The 16,059-nt window shown below is 48.0% G+C and overlaps 1 protein-coding gene across 2 annotated transcripts; it reads left to right on the forward strand.

Moving 5' to 3' along the window:
• Positions 1 to 492: 492 nt before the first annotated feature.
• LOC145507902 (taurochenodeoxycholic 6 alpha-hydroxylase-like) lies at positions 493 to 13,214 on the forward strand. 2 transcript variants are annotated; one of them, XM_081495386.1, is made up of 12 exons: positions 493 to 746; positions 3,359 to 3,500; positions 4,129 to 4,173; positions 4,609 to 4,736; positions 5,689 to 5,813; positions 6,180 to 6,334; positions 6,783 to 6,889; positions 6,973 to 7,163; positions 7,260 to 7,393; positions 9,108 to 9,172; positions 9,317 to 9,393; positions 12,213 to 13,214. In XM_081495386.1, exons 1-12 carry the CDS (start codon positions 552 to 554, stop codon positions 12,406 to 12,408), a joined length of 1,560 nt encoding a protein of 519 aa, XP_081351512.1. In that variant the 5' UTR covers positions 493 to 551; the 3' UTR covers positions 12,409 to 13,214. The 2 variants fall into 2 exon arrangements, with proteins under 2 accessions (XP_081351512.1, XP_081351513.1); XM_081495387.1 differs by having other exon boundaries at positions 515 to 746; positions 6,276 to 6,334.
• The last annotated feature ends 2,845 nt before the right edge of the window (positions 13,215 to 16,059 follow it).

Here is a 16,059-nt window from a genome sequence, read left to right on the forward strand (position 1 = left end):
GTCTGTGGATTTCTGCAGGCAAGAATACTGGAATGGGTAGCCGTTCCTTTCTCCAGGGGATCTTCCTGACCAAGGATCAACCTGGGTCTCCTGCATTGCACGCAGATTCTTTACCCTTGAGCCACCAGCCCAATTTTTATTGGAGTACACTCAATAATCAGTGTGTGATAGTTTCAGGTGAACACTGAAGGGACTCAGTCATCAGGAAACTTTTAAAAATATTTACTTTTTTGTTTTATTTCAAACTCTTTAAAAGTTTCAAAAAATGTAAGCATGAGATAGTTTGCAGTATCCTAGAACAACCCAGATTCCCAGATCAATTTATAAATAGTATCTTCTCTTCATAATACTTACATTTTGTAACAAGAGAGAGATTGGTTTAAGAAAAGCAAAAACAAAAAAGAACAGCAAGTCTGGTGCCCCAGATCTGAGCTCTACGTTCACCTTCACCCTCCCCCAGGTGGGCGGGGAGATCCTCCCAGATCAGGCTGGGAGCTCAGGGAAAGTCAGCCACAGTCAGGGACAGTCAGTGCTCCAGAAGCCACTGCACCATGAGTGTCTCTGCACTGAGCCCGTCCAGAGTCCTGGGCAGTGTCTCTGGGCTCCTGCAGGTGGTCTCCCTGCTCGGCCTGGTTCTGCTTCTGCTCAAAGTGGCACAGCTCTACCTGCACAGACAGTGGCTGCTCAAAGCCCTTCATCACTTCCCATCTCCTCCTTCCCACTGGCTCTATGGACACAAGCGGGAGGTAGGATGGAGCTGGATGGGGGAGTGGGAAGGTCGGGAGGGCTGGAGATCTAGAGCATGGTCACACTCAGCAAGTTCATACCTGGCCCTGTGCTTGCCTGAGAGCACAGATGTGCTCAGTGTGATGGATCAGCCCTGTGGGTTCACTGTGTGTGGAGACAACAGACAGGAATCTAAGAAGGTGTCAAGTCACAGGAAAAGAGGCTTACTGGCTGGGTTGGGTTATGACAGGTGTGGGGACAAACCAGCTTGGTTCATTCAGACTAAGAGATTTTTTAGTCCCGTAAGGTCAGTGCCAGAAACCCACACCAGAGGCCACACAAAGGAGCGAAGATCCCTTGATGGGGCCAGGTGAGGAGAACTGCCTGTTTGGTGTCCTCTCTCTGGACGATGAGCTCTTGGAACTGAGCCTGTAATCCCCCTCACCCTCAGCACGCCAAACAGAGCCTGCACAGAGCGGTGTCAGTCCTCTGTGTGGAGGGACAGGCAGGAGGGAAGGGAGCAGCTTGTAGGCTGGGAGGGGCAGCACCTGCCCACCCAGCAGGGCACCACTGCCCCGGGGGCGCGGGAGCTCAGAGCAAAGTCAGGGCCACATGAAAATGGCTCACCGAGGGTTGCGACTTAAACAAGGTTAGGAGACAATCACAGGTTGCAGAGAGCTGAGGTCTCCGTTTCTCAGCAGTGCAATTAGAGCAGAGTGGAGACAAGGACAAGAACTAGAAGCAGCCCAAGCCCCATGCGGGCTGGCCCAGTACCTCTCTTCTCTCTCCTTCCTAATCTCCTGCACCCCAGGTTACTCAAGGTCCTCCCCCCAGCCTGTGCATTCCAGCCTCTGGGACTCAGCTCCCATGTGCCCTCTTCCCAGAATGATCTCATCCCTCATATGAGTGTCTCACAAGCTCCAGGTCCAAGTCATTTTCATCGTGGGTCTCCCAGGAGAGGAGAGGACACTCTTTATCCCTTGGATGTCCTTCCCACATGTCAGTGCTAACTAGATACAGCTATTTCTCTCTGCAAGATCATAGCTATGAGCTTCTTCTGGGAAATCTTGCCTCTGGTTTACCTTTCTGTCCTGAAAGCATCTTGGTAAATTATGAGTCAAAGAAAGAGCAAGTGCAGGAAGAAGGCTTTTCTAACATCCAGCTCTGGGTTGGGCCCCCTTCCCTAAAGCTTCCCCATAGCCTACGGCTTCTGTCCATCACACTTTCATGATGCCCTTCTCTTATGGCCACTTGGTCTCTCAGTCTATTTCACTAACCTGCAGGCTCCAAACAGACAAGCATCTAGAGCCGCATCCTAGTTTAGTGCCTTCCACCTGTGTCTGGCACAGAGTTACTGCTCAGTACACACAAGCTCAGTGAAGGAACATGACGCAGGGTAGACAAATTGCCTCAGAGCTGGTGAGTCTTGATACTAGAAGGATGCAGGCAGAGATGAGATACCAAAGAGCAGAGGGTTGCTCTGAGTTACACAGAAGCCATTGAAGTAAAGATGATGTGATTAAATGCAACATGCCTGGGATCAACTGCTGAGAAGATATCCAGAGGTAACAAAGCAAATTGAGTCTCCAAAGTTGAGGAGAGGCAGTTGCTCTGTGGTAAAGATGATGGGCCTCCAGGTAGAGGGAAGAACATGAGCAAAGACCTGGAAGATGAGCAGGTAGATCCAGGGCAAGGAGTGCTGGCAGCAGCATCTTGGAGGCAGAGCAATGGGTCCTGTGGAATCGCCAGCCTGTCAGAGCAAGAAGAGAGAGGGTAAAGTCAAAAAGGAAAGGCCTTCGTGGTCCACACGTAGGAGTTTGCAAAGATTCCACTACAAGATGGGAAGTGCACAAAGGTTTCTGACAATTAGTCAATGAAACTGAGATTAAAAATCCACATATCAAAATCTTATTTCAATACCATTCTCATATTTGTACATGCAGAATCTGTCCTACAACTGTTCACACACTCAACATGGAAAATAATATTACACACACAATGTAATATTTAATTTTTTTCACTTAGCCATACACATTGCAAACGTTCTTTCATACTAAGATACATTAACATGTATTCTGAGATAGCATCAAACATATATACGATTAGGATGGCAAAATGAAATTAATATATAAATTCATTTCTTAAAATATATATCTCTTCTCTAAATAAACCAAATAATATGAAACAACTGCTTACTTTCTCCAGGGGATCTTCCCAACCAGGCATCGACCCAGGTCTCCATTTTGTAGGCATGTTTCTTAACACTTAAGCCACATGGGAAGCCCAACAAGTGATACAAATGATCATAAATTGCTCAAGGAATTATGTCACTGTGTGCAAATTATTTCCAATGTTTCACAAGCTATGTAGTTATCTTTGATGTAAGATTCTGTACGCAGTTCATAGTGTTGACCCATAACTCTACTTGACATGGGACAGAATCTGATCTTAGGACAATGGTGGACAGCCTGCAAAGTTGGATGAGATTCCGGGTCAGAAGAAATAGTTCTAAACTCTTAGTTCAGCTGATAGATCAAGAGTTATCTCCTGACACCCTTCCAAGCCTTCACCTCTACTCCTGCTCCGAAACTAAAAGAAAGAAGTCATTGACTTGTCTTTACTTTGGTGACAGTTCCAAGAGGAGGGTGAGCTGCCACACCTACTGAAAAGGGTAGAGAAATACCCGAGGGCCTGTGTTCGCTGGCTGTGGGGCACAAGGGCCCTTGTTGTGGTCTATGACCCTGACTACATGAAGGTGATCCTGGGGAGATCAGGTGAGAGGGAAACCCTCAGCAGGAGGCAATCTTGCATTTGAGTACATGGTCCTGGGTGTGAAATTCCAGAAGACACTGGGACATCAGACGCCAAGGCCTGAATTCCTCCAAACACCCCCCAACCCCAAGCCAGATAAGGACAACATTATTTATTACTAATAAATGCTTTACTCTTGTGGGGCTAGTTTCTCTTTTACATCTTTTTCTTCTTATAAACAAATTGAGATGATCCCACACCTGGAGCCAATTCCCTGTCCACACTGGGCTAGGATGGGCACCTTTCACTGTTGCCTGCCCTGGGTCATGAGATGGCCAGACCACCACCGATTGTAGAAAAACCACAGATTCTGTCTCATTCTATGGCACTGAACAGAGTTTATGTTTCAGGGCAATTCACCACCTTAGTCCTGTGTGTGTTCTGCTCTGCAACACTGAGTCTACTTTCCTGGGACCATGGTGACAACCAGGACAGAGACAGTCAGGGATGGGAGGCAAGTGTTGGTGGCTTCAGACTGACTGCCATCTGACAAGCACCAGGAAGGGAAGGGAGCCCACGGTCTAGACCTCAGCTGCTCTAGAGGCTGTCTGCAGAGTTGGGTCCCATCCATCTTCCCTCCTTACTTTTCAGACCCAAAGGCTCATGTTAACTACAGATACCTGAAGCCCTGGGTTGGTAAGTACATTTAAATACAAGTGCCGACCACCCACCCGTTAGGTTCACCAAGAGCAGTCTCTTTGGGTAAATGGAGGACAACAGGAGCCAGGAATCCTCATCTCTGAATCAAACCTCATTTTTCTAATAATACCATCAGCCTTTTTCATGATGCTGTAGCCCTCTGAAGCCTAGCTGCTTCTTCATCACTTCTCAGTCTTTACTAATGTTCCCTGACTTTTTGATAAGTTCTTTTATCACCTGCCCTCCTACACTTTTTCGACCTCATTGCTATCATAATCACATGCTATGGACAAACGTATTGGAAATTCACATCCCTGAAGTGTACTGGCCTCGCCGACCCTGGCCCATGATGAGACTTCTCCTGACACCCTTGGTTCCTCCCAAGATGGTCCTGGTCTTGGCGATGCCCACATATAGCCATCTGTGGTTCAGGGACAGGTTTGGTGCTATTGGAGGGGCAGACGTGGTTCGAGCACCGGCGGATGCTAACCCCAGCCTTCCACTACGACATCCTGAAGCCCTACGTGGGAATCATGGCCGACTCTGTCCGAGTGATGCTTGTGAGTCCATCCCTTGTCACCATATTCACTAGAATCCAGCACAGTTGACATGGCCCACTATCAGACACTCATGTCTCTCAGACATCCATTGAACAGAGCCACCCAGAATGATGCACTCTAGACTTAGTACAAGACAGTACTCATTAAAACTAGGTGGGACAGAGGAACATCTAGGCACCAGCTTGGATCCATAATTTTCTCCTCACCAAGAGAAATCAGGGCCATGGTGTATTCAGGGTCGACTTTTCTCCCATCTCCATGTTTGAACGCAGGGGAATAGAGCAAGGAGGTCAGCTCAAAGTGGCCCTGGCCGGCCTGGACAATGGCAGCTTCAGTGGCAGAGAGGACATCCCAGGATGTCAGGCAGGTGGGCTCTGGCCTAGGTTTCATGGCTTCTGCATGTCACTGAGCCATTCATAGGAGGAAATGAGGCCAGGTCTACACTCACAGAGCTGGGCCTTCACAAACATCACCTCTGATCCAGACCAGGTAGCACCTGTTCTTAGCTAACATTAGATGAATGAGAGCAATTGAGTAGCTCATGCCCCTTCTAGGAGCCCCATTAGAGAACTTTAGCTTTTCCTTGCCTTCAAATATTTGCATCTAGTGTTGGATATCACCTGTCCAGATCTTATCTCAGGACACAAAAGTTCTCCCGTTGTCCCCTGAGAAACTGCTTTCTGCCCTCCCAAAGGTGGTTATTATCATGTTATTCCAAATACGCAGAATTAGTTAGGATATAAGAAGAGAATATAACTGCATATATACGAAAGATTCAGAAAAAATAGCCATCACATTACACACGAGTGTTACAGCCCTAAGTTGCTAAAACATGTCTGCCTAGAAAGTGAAGAAATGTCATCTGAAGACGTAGAGCCAGAGAGAAAGCCTGGCCTTGGCAGCACATGTCTTCTAGGTGAGCAGAGCAGGGTCAATCCCCATCCCTCCACAGGACAAGTGGGAGAAGCTCGTTAGCCAGGACTCACATCTGGAGATCTTTGGACATGTCTCCTTGATGACCCTGGACACCATCATGAAGTGCGCCTTCAGCCACCACGGCAGCATCCAGACAGAAAGGTCGGTGACAGCTCTTCAAGGGCAGGGTCCTGTTCTCACCACCTGGGAAGGACTTACCTGAGAGGCAGTAAGGGCAGTGTGGGTGCTTATCAGCACAAAAAGTAACATTCTATACGGAGACAAGGACCATGGTCAAATTCCACCCAGACCACCCTTGACTCTCTCAGAGGTCCCTGAATCCTGCAGAGGGAGAAGCCTGGCTGCTCAGGACACTTGTAAAGGACTCCAGGGGGATGGCTCCTGGGCAATGAGGCAGAAATGACAATGCCTCAGTGTTACCTGAGGAATTCTCCACCCAGAGCCCAACTTGCTCTCCAGGTCAGAGGCTCCCTCAACTCCAGTCTTTTCTGTGTCCTCTCCCTTCAGGAATTCTCAGTCCTACATCAAGACCACCAGGGACCTCAGTCATCTGTTTTTTTCCCGACAGAGAAATGTTTTCTATCAGAACGACTTCATCTACAGGCTGACCCCTGAAGGCCGCTGGAACCAGCAGGCCTGCCACCTCGCCCATCAACACACAGGTTCCCCTCTTCCCGTCAGGCTGCTCCCCCACCTTCATTAGGCACAAGTGAAAGACCTGACCTTGACCCTTCAGGCAGAGCCCAGACTCCTGCTTTCTCTTCAGGAGCTGACCCACACCCGCCTTCTGCACGGACTGTGAACCCAGAGTTCAGGGTGTCAGGTCTTGTGTAGAGAATTTCAGTAGTCACCAGGTTGATGATGACTGAGTGAGACTCCCCTCCTGACAGAATTCAGGCAGAGGCCCCACGGGCTGTGATACTGCGGGGATTCCTGTCTGGAGTAGATGATGCTTGAGCTCTCAGTCCTGATATGTTCCCCTAGTCCCACCCTCACCCTCAGCCACCTGGCAGCCAGATTGGGCCTGAGGGGCAGATGGGGCTATGGTGGGTGCTGCATCTGAACCCTCAGAGTCCTCAGCTCTGTCTGGGAACCACTGTTCTGGGACAGATGCAGTGATCAAGGAGAGGAAGGCTCACCTGCAGAAGGAGGGAGAGCTGGAGACGGTGAGGAGCAGGAGGCACTTGGACTTCCTGGACATCCTCCTCTTTGCCAGAGTGAGTGTGGGCAGGAGAGGCCTGAGCCTTTGGGCAGAAGCACACAGGAAGGGCATAGCTGCACTCTGGCCCTGCCTCCACAGATGGAGCATGGAAGCAGCTTGTCTGACGAGGACCTCCGTGCCGAAGTGGACACGTTCATGTTTGGGGGTCACGACACCACAGCCAGTGGCATCTCCTGGATCCTCTATGCTCTAGCCTCCCACCCAGAGCATCAGCAGAGGTGTCGGGAAGAGATCCAGAGCCTCCTGGGGGGTGGTGCTTCCATCACGTGGTGAGTTTCCTGGAGGTGAAGGACCCTGTCCTACCTGAGCTAGAGAGAATCAGTGGTTGTCCAGTCCCGCCTGTCCTCAAATGAGCTTCCTTTCAGGGACCATCTGGACCAGATGCCATACACCACCATGTGCATCAAGGAGGCCATGAGACTCTACACGCCAGTGCCAACTGTTTCCAGAAATCTTAGCAAGCCCATCACCTTCCCTGATGGATGCTCCTTACCTGCAGGTATGAACCTCACCTCACCATTCAGCTAAGCACACTGTAGAACCACGTGGTAGACCAGAAATCCACCTGTGCACTTCCAGTTCCAGAATACTCTGGCTCTTGTCTGCCTAAAGATAATATTTATTCTGTAGTTTGAATGAGTTTTAAAAAATGCTTTTCCATAAAACCTACAATTAATACTACCACATATTCAACAAACCTACTACTGGGAATATACCCTGGGAAAACCAGAATCCAAAAAGCACATGTGCCACAGTGTTCATTGCAGCATTGTTTGCAACAGCCAGGACGTGGAAGCAACCTAGATGTCCACTGACAGATGAATGGATAATGAAGATGTGGTCTATATATGCAATGGAATATTAGTCAGTATAAAATGGAATGAATCTGAGTCAGTTGCAGTGAAGTGGAAGAATCTACAGCTTGTTATACAGAGTGAAGCACTCAGAAAGAGAAAATCAAATACCATATATTAACACACACACATGTATATATAGGATCTAAGAAAATAGTTTTGATGAACCTATTTGCAGAGAAGGAATGTAGATGCAGACATAGGGAATGGACTTGTGGACGCAGGAGGGTAAGGAGAGGGTAGGATGAATTGGGAAAGTACCATTGACATAGACAGACTACCATGTGTGAAATATTAACATGTATCTAGTGGAAAGCTGCTATATAAAAGGAAGCCCAGCCTGATTCTCTGAGGTGACCTAGAGGGGTGGAATGGGAAGGGGGAGAGAGATGCAAGATGGAGGGGATATAGCTGTTGTTTAGTTGCTAAGTTGTGTCTGGCTCTTTTGAGACCCCATAGACTGTGGCCCACCAGGCTCCACTGTCCATGACATTTCTCAGGCAAGAATATGGGAGTGAGTTGCCATTTCCTTATCCATATATATGTACATACATAACTGTACCTTATTTGCACTGTAGTAAGGCAGAAACCAGCACATCATTGTGAAGTAATTAACCTCTACTGAAAGAAAAATGATTTGACACAGAATTTGAATGCAACAAAGCTCAACAAATAAATGTTGACCCTTCTGTGCGGTCTTACGATGGAGACTAAAATTCTAATTCCTTGAATCATGAAGGCTTAAGAGAAAAGCAGAAGCAGGGGGAGGCATGGTTCTTCCATATGGGGTGTAAGTAAAGGAGGGAGCTCAACAGACTCCACTGTCATACGTCAGAGGGTCTAGTCTCTGAGGTGTCCTCTGGTGGATGGCAAAGAGCAGGTGATGATGAGGTCTAAGAGCCCTGTCATGGCTGGAAGGCACTCACTGATTTAGCATCCAGTGGGTCTTAATCCCAGCCTGGTTTCCTCCAAAATGTGGGACCATAGACCCAACCCATAACCTCTCTGAGCCTCAGGTGCTTCATGGGCTCGTGGGGACAGGAGAGCTTGTGTGAGGATTAAATGATTATTTCACTTTCCCTGGGTTCATGATGGCACCTGATAAATGTGAGTTGTCACCTGAGCTGCTCCTAAGCATAACCTTGCAGTTCTTTTAATTCTCAATCCTGGGCTGTGGTCACCTACCCCTAATCTGTGATGGTGTGCTTTGTCATGCCCCGCCCACCTGTCTTGCAAGAGCATCATTTCATTCAGAGTGACAGAGGGTGCTCCCATGGTGGCTCCCAGGACTTTTGTGAAGACACACATCCCCTGCACCATGGGATCATCAGGCTTCTCTCTCTCCTCTCTGCCCCACAGGAATCTTAGTCTCCCTCTCTTTTTATGGGCTTCATCACAACCCGAAGGTGTGGCCAAACCCAGAGGTATGATGAACGGAGGAGGAGGAGATGGGATGCTCTCCCGACACCAAACCCTTCCCCTGCTCCCTCTCTGAGATTCTTATCCCCTGGTGGATTCACTTAAGCGATTTGACCCCAAATGTCCTGGCTCCGGTGCTCTCTCTGCAGGTGTTTGACCCAACCCGCTTTGCACCAGGTTCTAGTCGACACAGCCATGCCTTCCTGCCCTTCTCAGGAGGCTCCAGGTGAGGCCTCTGTACTTGGGGAAGCAAGTGTCACTGGTTGCTACCCGATGTGTGTGACTGTCAACCTTCACGTGTGGAACATGAAGTTCTGTCCTTGTATGTTGAAGTGCTGAGAAGGAGGTGTGGTTCTCCATGTACAAGAAGGTCTTCAGGGCCCACCACAATGACACTGACCTCCTAATGTCCACAAGGATTGACCTCATTTCCATCCAAAGTATCCTGGATTTTTCCCACTGTAGAAGTATGACGTTTTAGCATTAGAGGTCTTCCTGAAACTTAAACTACACGTTTGGTTAGCACAATTTCAGTCACCTAAAAAGATGATTTTCTCTGTTCCCGCCTTCCTAGTCAGCCCACTGGTTTTTGCTTAATTCACCAGTCTGCCCCTCAATGTATTCATCGTGCTTGCCTAGGCTGGGAATTCCAACTGCCTTCCATGTCCTGAGGCTTCAAGTCATGTATGTGATCAGTTACAGCTGTAGTTTGAAGAAATTTTCATAGTCATCAGTGTGTTCTCTATTCCTGAAGGACATCCAACATAGTTTTCACTGTGTATTAATATAACAATGACACAGTTTTCTGTTGCCAAAATTCTTCATTTAAAAGCAGAATTTAGACACCACAGTCCCATATAGTACAGGGTAATGTTAGTAAGAAAGACCTTAAAGTGGAGGACTCTATTGCTGATTCTGCTCATGATGCCAGTTGCCTCACTGTTCACACGGTGCACACTGTTTGCTGAACCCAGGATAAGCAAAGGGTCAGCTAAGAGGCTGAAGGAGGACTAGACGATCCATAGGAACTGCAGACACATTTATTCTCTCCTGGCTGGAATGGCCGCCATAACACAGCCTCTGTCCTGCCTGACGCAGCCACCATAGCAGCAACCATAAACACCACAGCCTAGCTAGAACATAACCTCATATAATATAGCCATGATGTTGCCCAACGTAGCCCCAGTGCAGCAGTAACCAGGGCTTTCATGGTGAAACTCATAAAGGTGTACCACACACGTCCTCCAGAGCTTTTCCAGGTGGACTTTATATAACAAAAGTAGCCAGAGTCCAAGCGAGTACCATGTGACACACGCATGCAGTGGTATACGTGATCTCAGCTGTTACATAATCATTATTTACAAAGCATGAGGCAACAGTGAGAGACCACAGGGCAAGAGAGCCTGACCATGTCATCTTGGTTAATTTGCTCTTTCCTTACAGGAGGGAGACTATTTTGTGTTTGACACATGCATTTGAAAAATCCATTGCATGTAAGACATAAAGCACATCGAAACAGCTCTTATCCTGGATTATACACTCCTAAATGATTGCTCTGAAGATCTTAAAGGCTGGAGAACCTCCCCTGAAATAGTAACTTCAGTGACTTTGTAATTTAGTAGAAACAAGTTTTTTCTCACTCTACAGCTCTAGTAATCTCTCAGTTGGTGAATCAACCTTTGCAGAACAGTATTGATGCAAACTGTCTTCCTGAATTGATTCTAGGATTTGGTTTACACCAGAGTCCAGTCCTTCCTTGTAGATATGGCTGCCTGTCATGCAGCTGCCACTAGAGGACAGGAGGGCTTACGCAGCTTGATTCCTAGGTCAGACTGAATATTTCTTATATTCTCATTCCACTTGACTTGTTTTCAATTCAATTAATATTGTTTAAATATGGAAGTATGTATTAAGCGTGTCTCCGTGTACCAGGACCCGTGCTAGGAGATGGGAACACAGGGATGATAATGCTGTCCTCACTCAGGGTTGACTGTCAACATGTCAACACGTCTACTCAAGACAGACATCATTCGCACACCCACTCTTTCACTCATTCATTCATTGAGCAGACTGTGGGAGGATCCATGATCTGGCACTGTGCTGGGCACTGGATGTGATGTGTCCTTGAGTTAACACCCATGATGCCTTGAGGGTCCAGAGTGGGAAGAGGTGCAGCCAGCAGAGGGGGTGAGGGTGGTGGTCACTGGATTGAGCCTTGAGCATGAGGATGGCAGAGGCGAGGGGAGGGAACCTCAACAGTGCCTGAGTCAGGAAGAGGAGAGGGACAGACCCCAGATGAGCTTGGAAGAACCCAGAGAGGGCTGTGATGCAGGTGAGGCACTGGGACGTGTTCCCCCCTGTGATGTGGAATATAGCAGTCCTGGAGCTGCTGTGGTTGTAGAGGGAGGGGAGGAACGGAGGCTGAAAAAGTCAGATGAGGAGCCCAAGGGATGGTTACGAGGGTCATTTCTGGATTGTATTGGGAAGGTTCCAAATGTAGATTGACTGAGGAGCTGAGGGAGACAGAAAGCCAGACCATTAACTGGGAGGGAATTTGTCCAGTAGGTTCAGGGTGGTTAACCCTTGTTAACCAGGAAGCCTCCCTGTTAGCATTCTGATTCCTTGCACAACCCTGTCTTGGCATCTCTGGGGACTCGACAGCCTGTTTGTCCACCGTAGGTGATAAGGTCCTGAGAGAGTGTCCACCCTGCCCGATACAGTGCACTGGGCTGACCTGAAACCAGGAATTGACAGTGGACGAGTGAATAAAGTACTGGTTCGCAGTTCTTGATCCACTTCTCTTGACTCTGTGGCTTGGAGCACCGATGCTCCCCAGGTTTTCCTGCTGAGAGCAGGACTAGGAGTTAGGAGCTAGACCTTAGAGAGGTGGACTTTGTCATCTGTCGGGGGAGAGCTTTGCTGGCAACTTCAGTGTGATGAGTAAGGAAGGGATCAGGGCTGGGCCAGCTGGAGGACAGCCCTGAATCCCTGTGCTCCGCAGGGATTAGAAGTCTCTGCTCACTTCCTTTTCCCCTCCTCACCCAGGAACTGCATCGGGAAGCGGTTTGCCATGAATGAGTTGAAGGTGGCCGTGGCCCTGACCTTGCTTCGCTTTGAGCTGTCACCGGATCCCTCCAGGATCCCCGTGCCCATGCCACTCATTGTGCTGAGATCCAAAAATGGGATCCACTTGCAGCTCAGGAGGCTGTCTGATCCACGTGGGGAAAAGGACAAGCTCTGAGGGCCTCTGCCTGCCATCCTGTCTTGCTGTCACTCTCTCCTGTCCTTGCCTCTTTGCCCACTTCTTCCTTCTGTCTGCCCCCTGCCAGCTTGCCTCATCTCCTGCCTCCTGCCCAGCAGCAGACTTTCTGCCCTTCTCCTCTCACCTTTCTCCAGGCTCCCTATCTGCTTATCTCTCCATCTGTCTCTGACACCCTGCGTCTCTCAAGATCCACCTGAATCTTGATCACCCGACATTCTCCAGTCTGTCTGTTCTCCTCTGTATTTCTCCCCTCTGGCTGCCTGTCTGTCCATGTATCCACTTCTGTTTAGATGCTAAAATAATTTGCCTCTGCCTTAGGGACTTAGAACCACACAAAGTTATCCTCTGATGGCTCTGGAGTGAGAAGTCAGAAATGGGTTTCCCTGGACACAACCAAGATGTTGACAGGCCCCTCATCCAGGGACCTGGGACAGGATCCTGCTTTTTGCCATTTTTGCATCTAGAGCTGCAATGCTTTCATTCCTTGGATCCTGGTCCTCCTTCATATTTAAATCCAGAATTATCTTCAAATGTCCTTCTGCTTCTGTCTTCACATAACCTTGTCTTTCATCAAAACTTTGTGCTTATTTGGGCAATTCAGATCAAACAGGTGTATTCCGGGCTTCCGGGAACTAGGACAGGAACACATGGGAAGTCATCACTGTTAAACCCAGTGTAACTCCCTTCGCCCTGGGCCGCTGCTGTCGCCTGTGTGAGATCGGTCTACCGCGTTTCACTTGCATGATTTCCTCTTTCCCCGGCCATGAATAAAGTTTACAATATCATATGGAATGTGTGTGTCTTCTCTGAAAGGAGTTGGATGAAGCAGAAGAGAGAGAAGGGGAGGGAATAACAGCAGGGAGGAGGAGGGGAGATAACACCTGCTCTGTGGGGCCAAGACCCTAGAGGGAGAGCGTGTTCAGACCCCCTGCAGCTTTAAACTCTGGAGTCACTCAAGCCCCACAACCTGCCCGGCACCTGAGGCTCCCATGACAGCTGAGTCAGGAGAAAGGCCTCGTCGCCTAAGGCTCAGAGGGAAGACGCTCACACCAACACCTGTCAGGAAAGGAGCCTCCCTGTTCTTCTGTGGCAGCTTTCTCACCACATCTGTAGAGGGGTCCAGTCAGTGCCCACCCTGTGCTGAGCAGGGAAGTCTTACACGCTTGGTCAGGCACAAGAGTCTCCTTCACCCCAGAAGAGATTTGAGAAGGACCCATCCTGGCCATGTCACCAGCCCCCTGGCAGCCTTTCCTCACAGGCAGGGCCTAAAGGCTCCTCAGAGACCACAAGGGGTAGAGGCGTGTGTGTGCAGGAGGGCCTGGTAGGGAGCAGCTGGGCACAAGTCTTGGCTGCCACACCAGGAGAAGCTGGGCCCCTCAGGAAACTTGTAAATATGGAGCTTCTCCAGAGGCTAAGGCAGAAATGACAATGCCTCACTTGGGAATGCAAACTTGTATAGTCACTATGAAGAACAGTGTGGAGATTCCTTTAAAAATTGGAAATAGAACTGCCATATGACCCAGATTTCCCACTGCATGGCATACACACTGAGGAAACCAGAAATTAAGGGAATGTGTACCCCAGTGTTCATCGTAGCACTGTTTACAAAAGCCAGGACATGGAAGCAACCTAGATGTCCATTAGGAGATGAATGGGTAAGGAAGTTGTGGTACATATACACAATGGAATATTACTCAGTATTATAAAGAAAGTATTTGAGTCAGTTCTAATGAGGTGGACGAACTGGAGTCTATTATACAGAATGAAGTAAGTCAGTTGGAGAAAGACTAATACAGAATATTAATGCATATAAATGGAATTTAGAAAGATGGTAATGATGACCCTGTATGGAAGATAGCAATAGAGACAAGGAAGTAAAGAACAGGCTTTTGGACTACTTGGGAATAGGCGGGGATTGGGTGATATGATAGAATGGCACTTAAACATGTATATTCAGTTCAGTTCAGTTCAGTCGTTCAGTCATCTCTGATTATTTGTGAGCCCGTGAACCATAGCATGCCAGTCCTCCCTGTCCATCAGCAACTCCCAGAGTCTACCCATACCCATGTCCATTGAGTCAGTGATGCCATCCAGCCATCTCATCCTCTGTCGTCCCCTTCTCCTCCTGCCCCCAATTCTGCCCAGCATTAGTGTCCTTTCCAATGAGTCAACCCTTCGCATTAGGTGGCCAAAGTATTGGAGTTTCAACTTAAACATCAGTCCTTCCAATGGACACCCAGGACTGATCTCCCTTAGCATGGACTGGCTAGATCTTGCAGTTCAAGGGACTCTCAAGAGTCCTCTCCAACACACTTCAAAAGCATCCATTCCTCGGCACTCAGCTTTCTACACCATCCAACTCTCACATCCATACATGGCTACTGGAAAAACCATAGCCTTGACTAAACGGACCATTGTTGGCAAACTAATGTCTCTGCTTTTAAATATGCTATCTAGGTTGGTCATAACTTCCCTTCCAAGGAGTAAACATCTTTTAATTTCATGGCTGCATTCACCATCTGCAGTGATTTTCGAGCTCCAAAAAAATAAAGTCTGACACTGTTTCCACTGTTTCCCCATCTATTTCCCATGAACTGATGGGACCAGATGCCATGATCTTAGTTTTCTGAACGTTGAGCTTTAAGCCAAATTTTTCAGTCTCCTCTTTCACTTTCATTAAGAGGCTCTTTAGTTCTTCTTCACTTTCTGCCATAAGGGTGGTGTCATCTGCATATCTGAGGTTATTGATATTTCTTCCTGCAATCTTGATTCCAGCTTCTGTTTCTTCCAGCTCAGCGTTTCTCATGATGTACTCTGCATATAAGTTAAATAAGCAGGGTGACAATATACAGCCTTGACGTACTCCTTTTCCTATTTGGAACCAGTCTGTTGTTCCATGTCCAGTTCGAACTGTTGCTTCCTGACCTGCATACAGGTTTTTCAAGAGGCAGGTCATATGGTCTGGTATTCCCATCTCTTTCAGAATTTTCCACAGTTTATTGTCATCCACACAGTCAAAGGCTTTGGCATAGTCAATAAAGCAGAAATAGATGTCTTTCTGGGACTCTCTTGCTTTTTCGATGATCCAGCGGATGTTGGCAATTTGATCTCTGGTTCCTCTGCCTTTTCTAAAACCAGCTTGAACATCTGGAAGTTCACGGTTCACGTATTGCTGAAGCCTGGCTTGGAGAATTTTGAGCATTACTTTACTAGCATGTGAGATGAGTGCAATTGTGCTGTAGTTTGAGCATTCTTTGGCATTGCCTTTCTTTGGGATTGGGATGAAAACTGACCTTTTCCAATCCTGTGGCCACTGCTGAGTTTTCCAGATTTGCTGGCATATTGAGTGCAGCACCTTCACAGCATCATCTTTTAGAATTTGAAATAGCTCAACTGGAATTCCATCACCTCCACTACCTTTGTTCGTAGTGATGCTTCCTAAGGCCCACTTGACTTCACATTCCTGAATGTCTGGCTCTAGGTGAGTGATCACACCATCGTGATTATCTGGGTCGTGAAGATCTTTTTTGTACAGTTCTTCTGTGTATTCTTGCCACCTCTTCTTAATATCTTCTCCTTCTGTTAGGTCCATACCACTTCTGTCTTTTATCAAGCCCATCTTTGCATGAA

This window comes from Giraffa tippelskirchi, chromosome 5 (genome assembly GCF_054371585.1).
Source record: "Giraffa tippelskirchi isolate mGirTip1 chromosome 5, T2T-mGirTip1v1.2.pri, whole genome shotgun sequence".
Lineage (NCBI taxonomy): Eukaryota > Metazoa > Chordata > Mammalia > Artiodactyla > Giraffidae > Giraffa > Giraffa tippelskirchi.

What these genes read in the sequence shown, in the direction of transcription:
- LOC145507902 (XM_081495386.1), top strand. Translation starts at nt 552, where the DNA reads ATGAGTGTCTCTGCACTGAGCCCGTCCAGAGTCCTGGGCAGTGTCTCT. An exon ending in TCTATGGACACAAGCGGGAG is followed by an intron (nt 747 to 3,358) that starts GTAGGATGGAGC and finishes CTTTGGTGACAG; the next exon opens with TTCCAAGAGGAGGGTGAGCT. An exon ending in GGTGATCCTGGGGAGATCAG is followed by an intron (nt 3,501 to 4,128) that starts GTGAGAGGGAAA and finishes CTTACTTTTCAG; the next exon opens with ACCCAAAGGCTCATGTTAAC.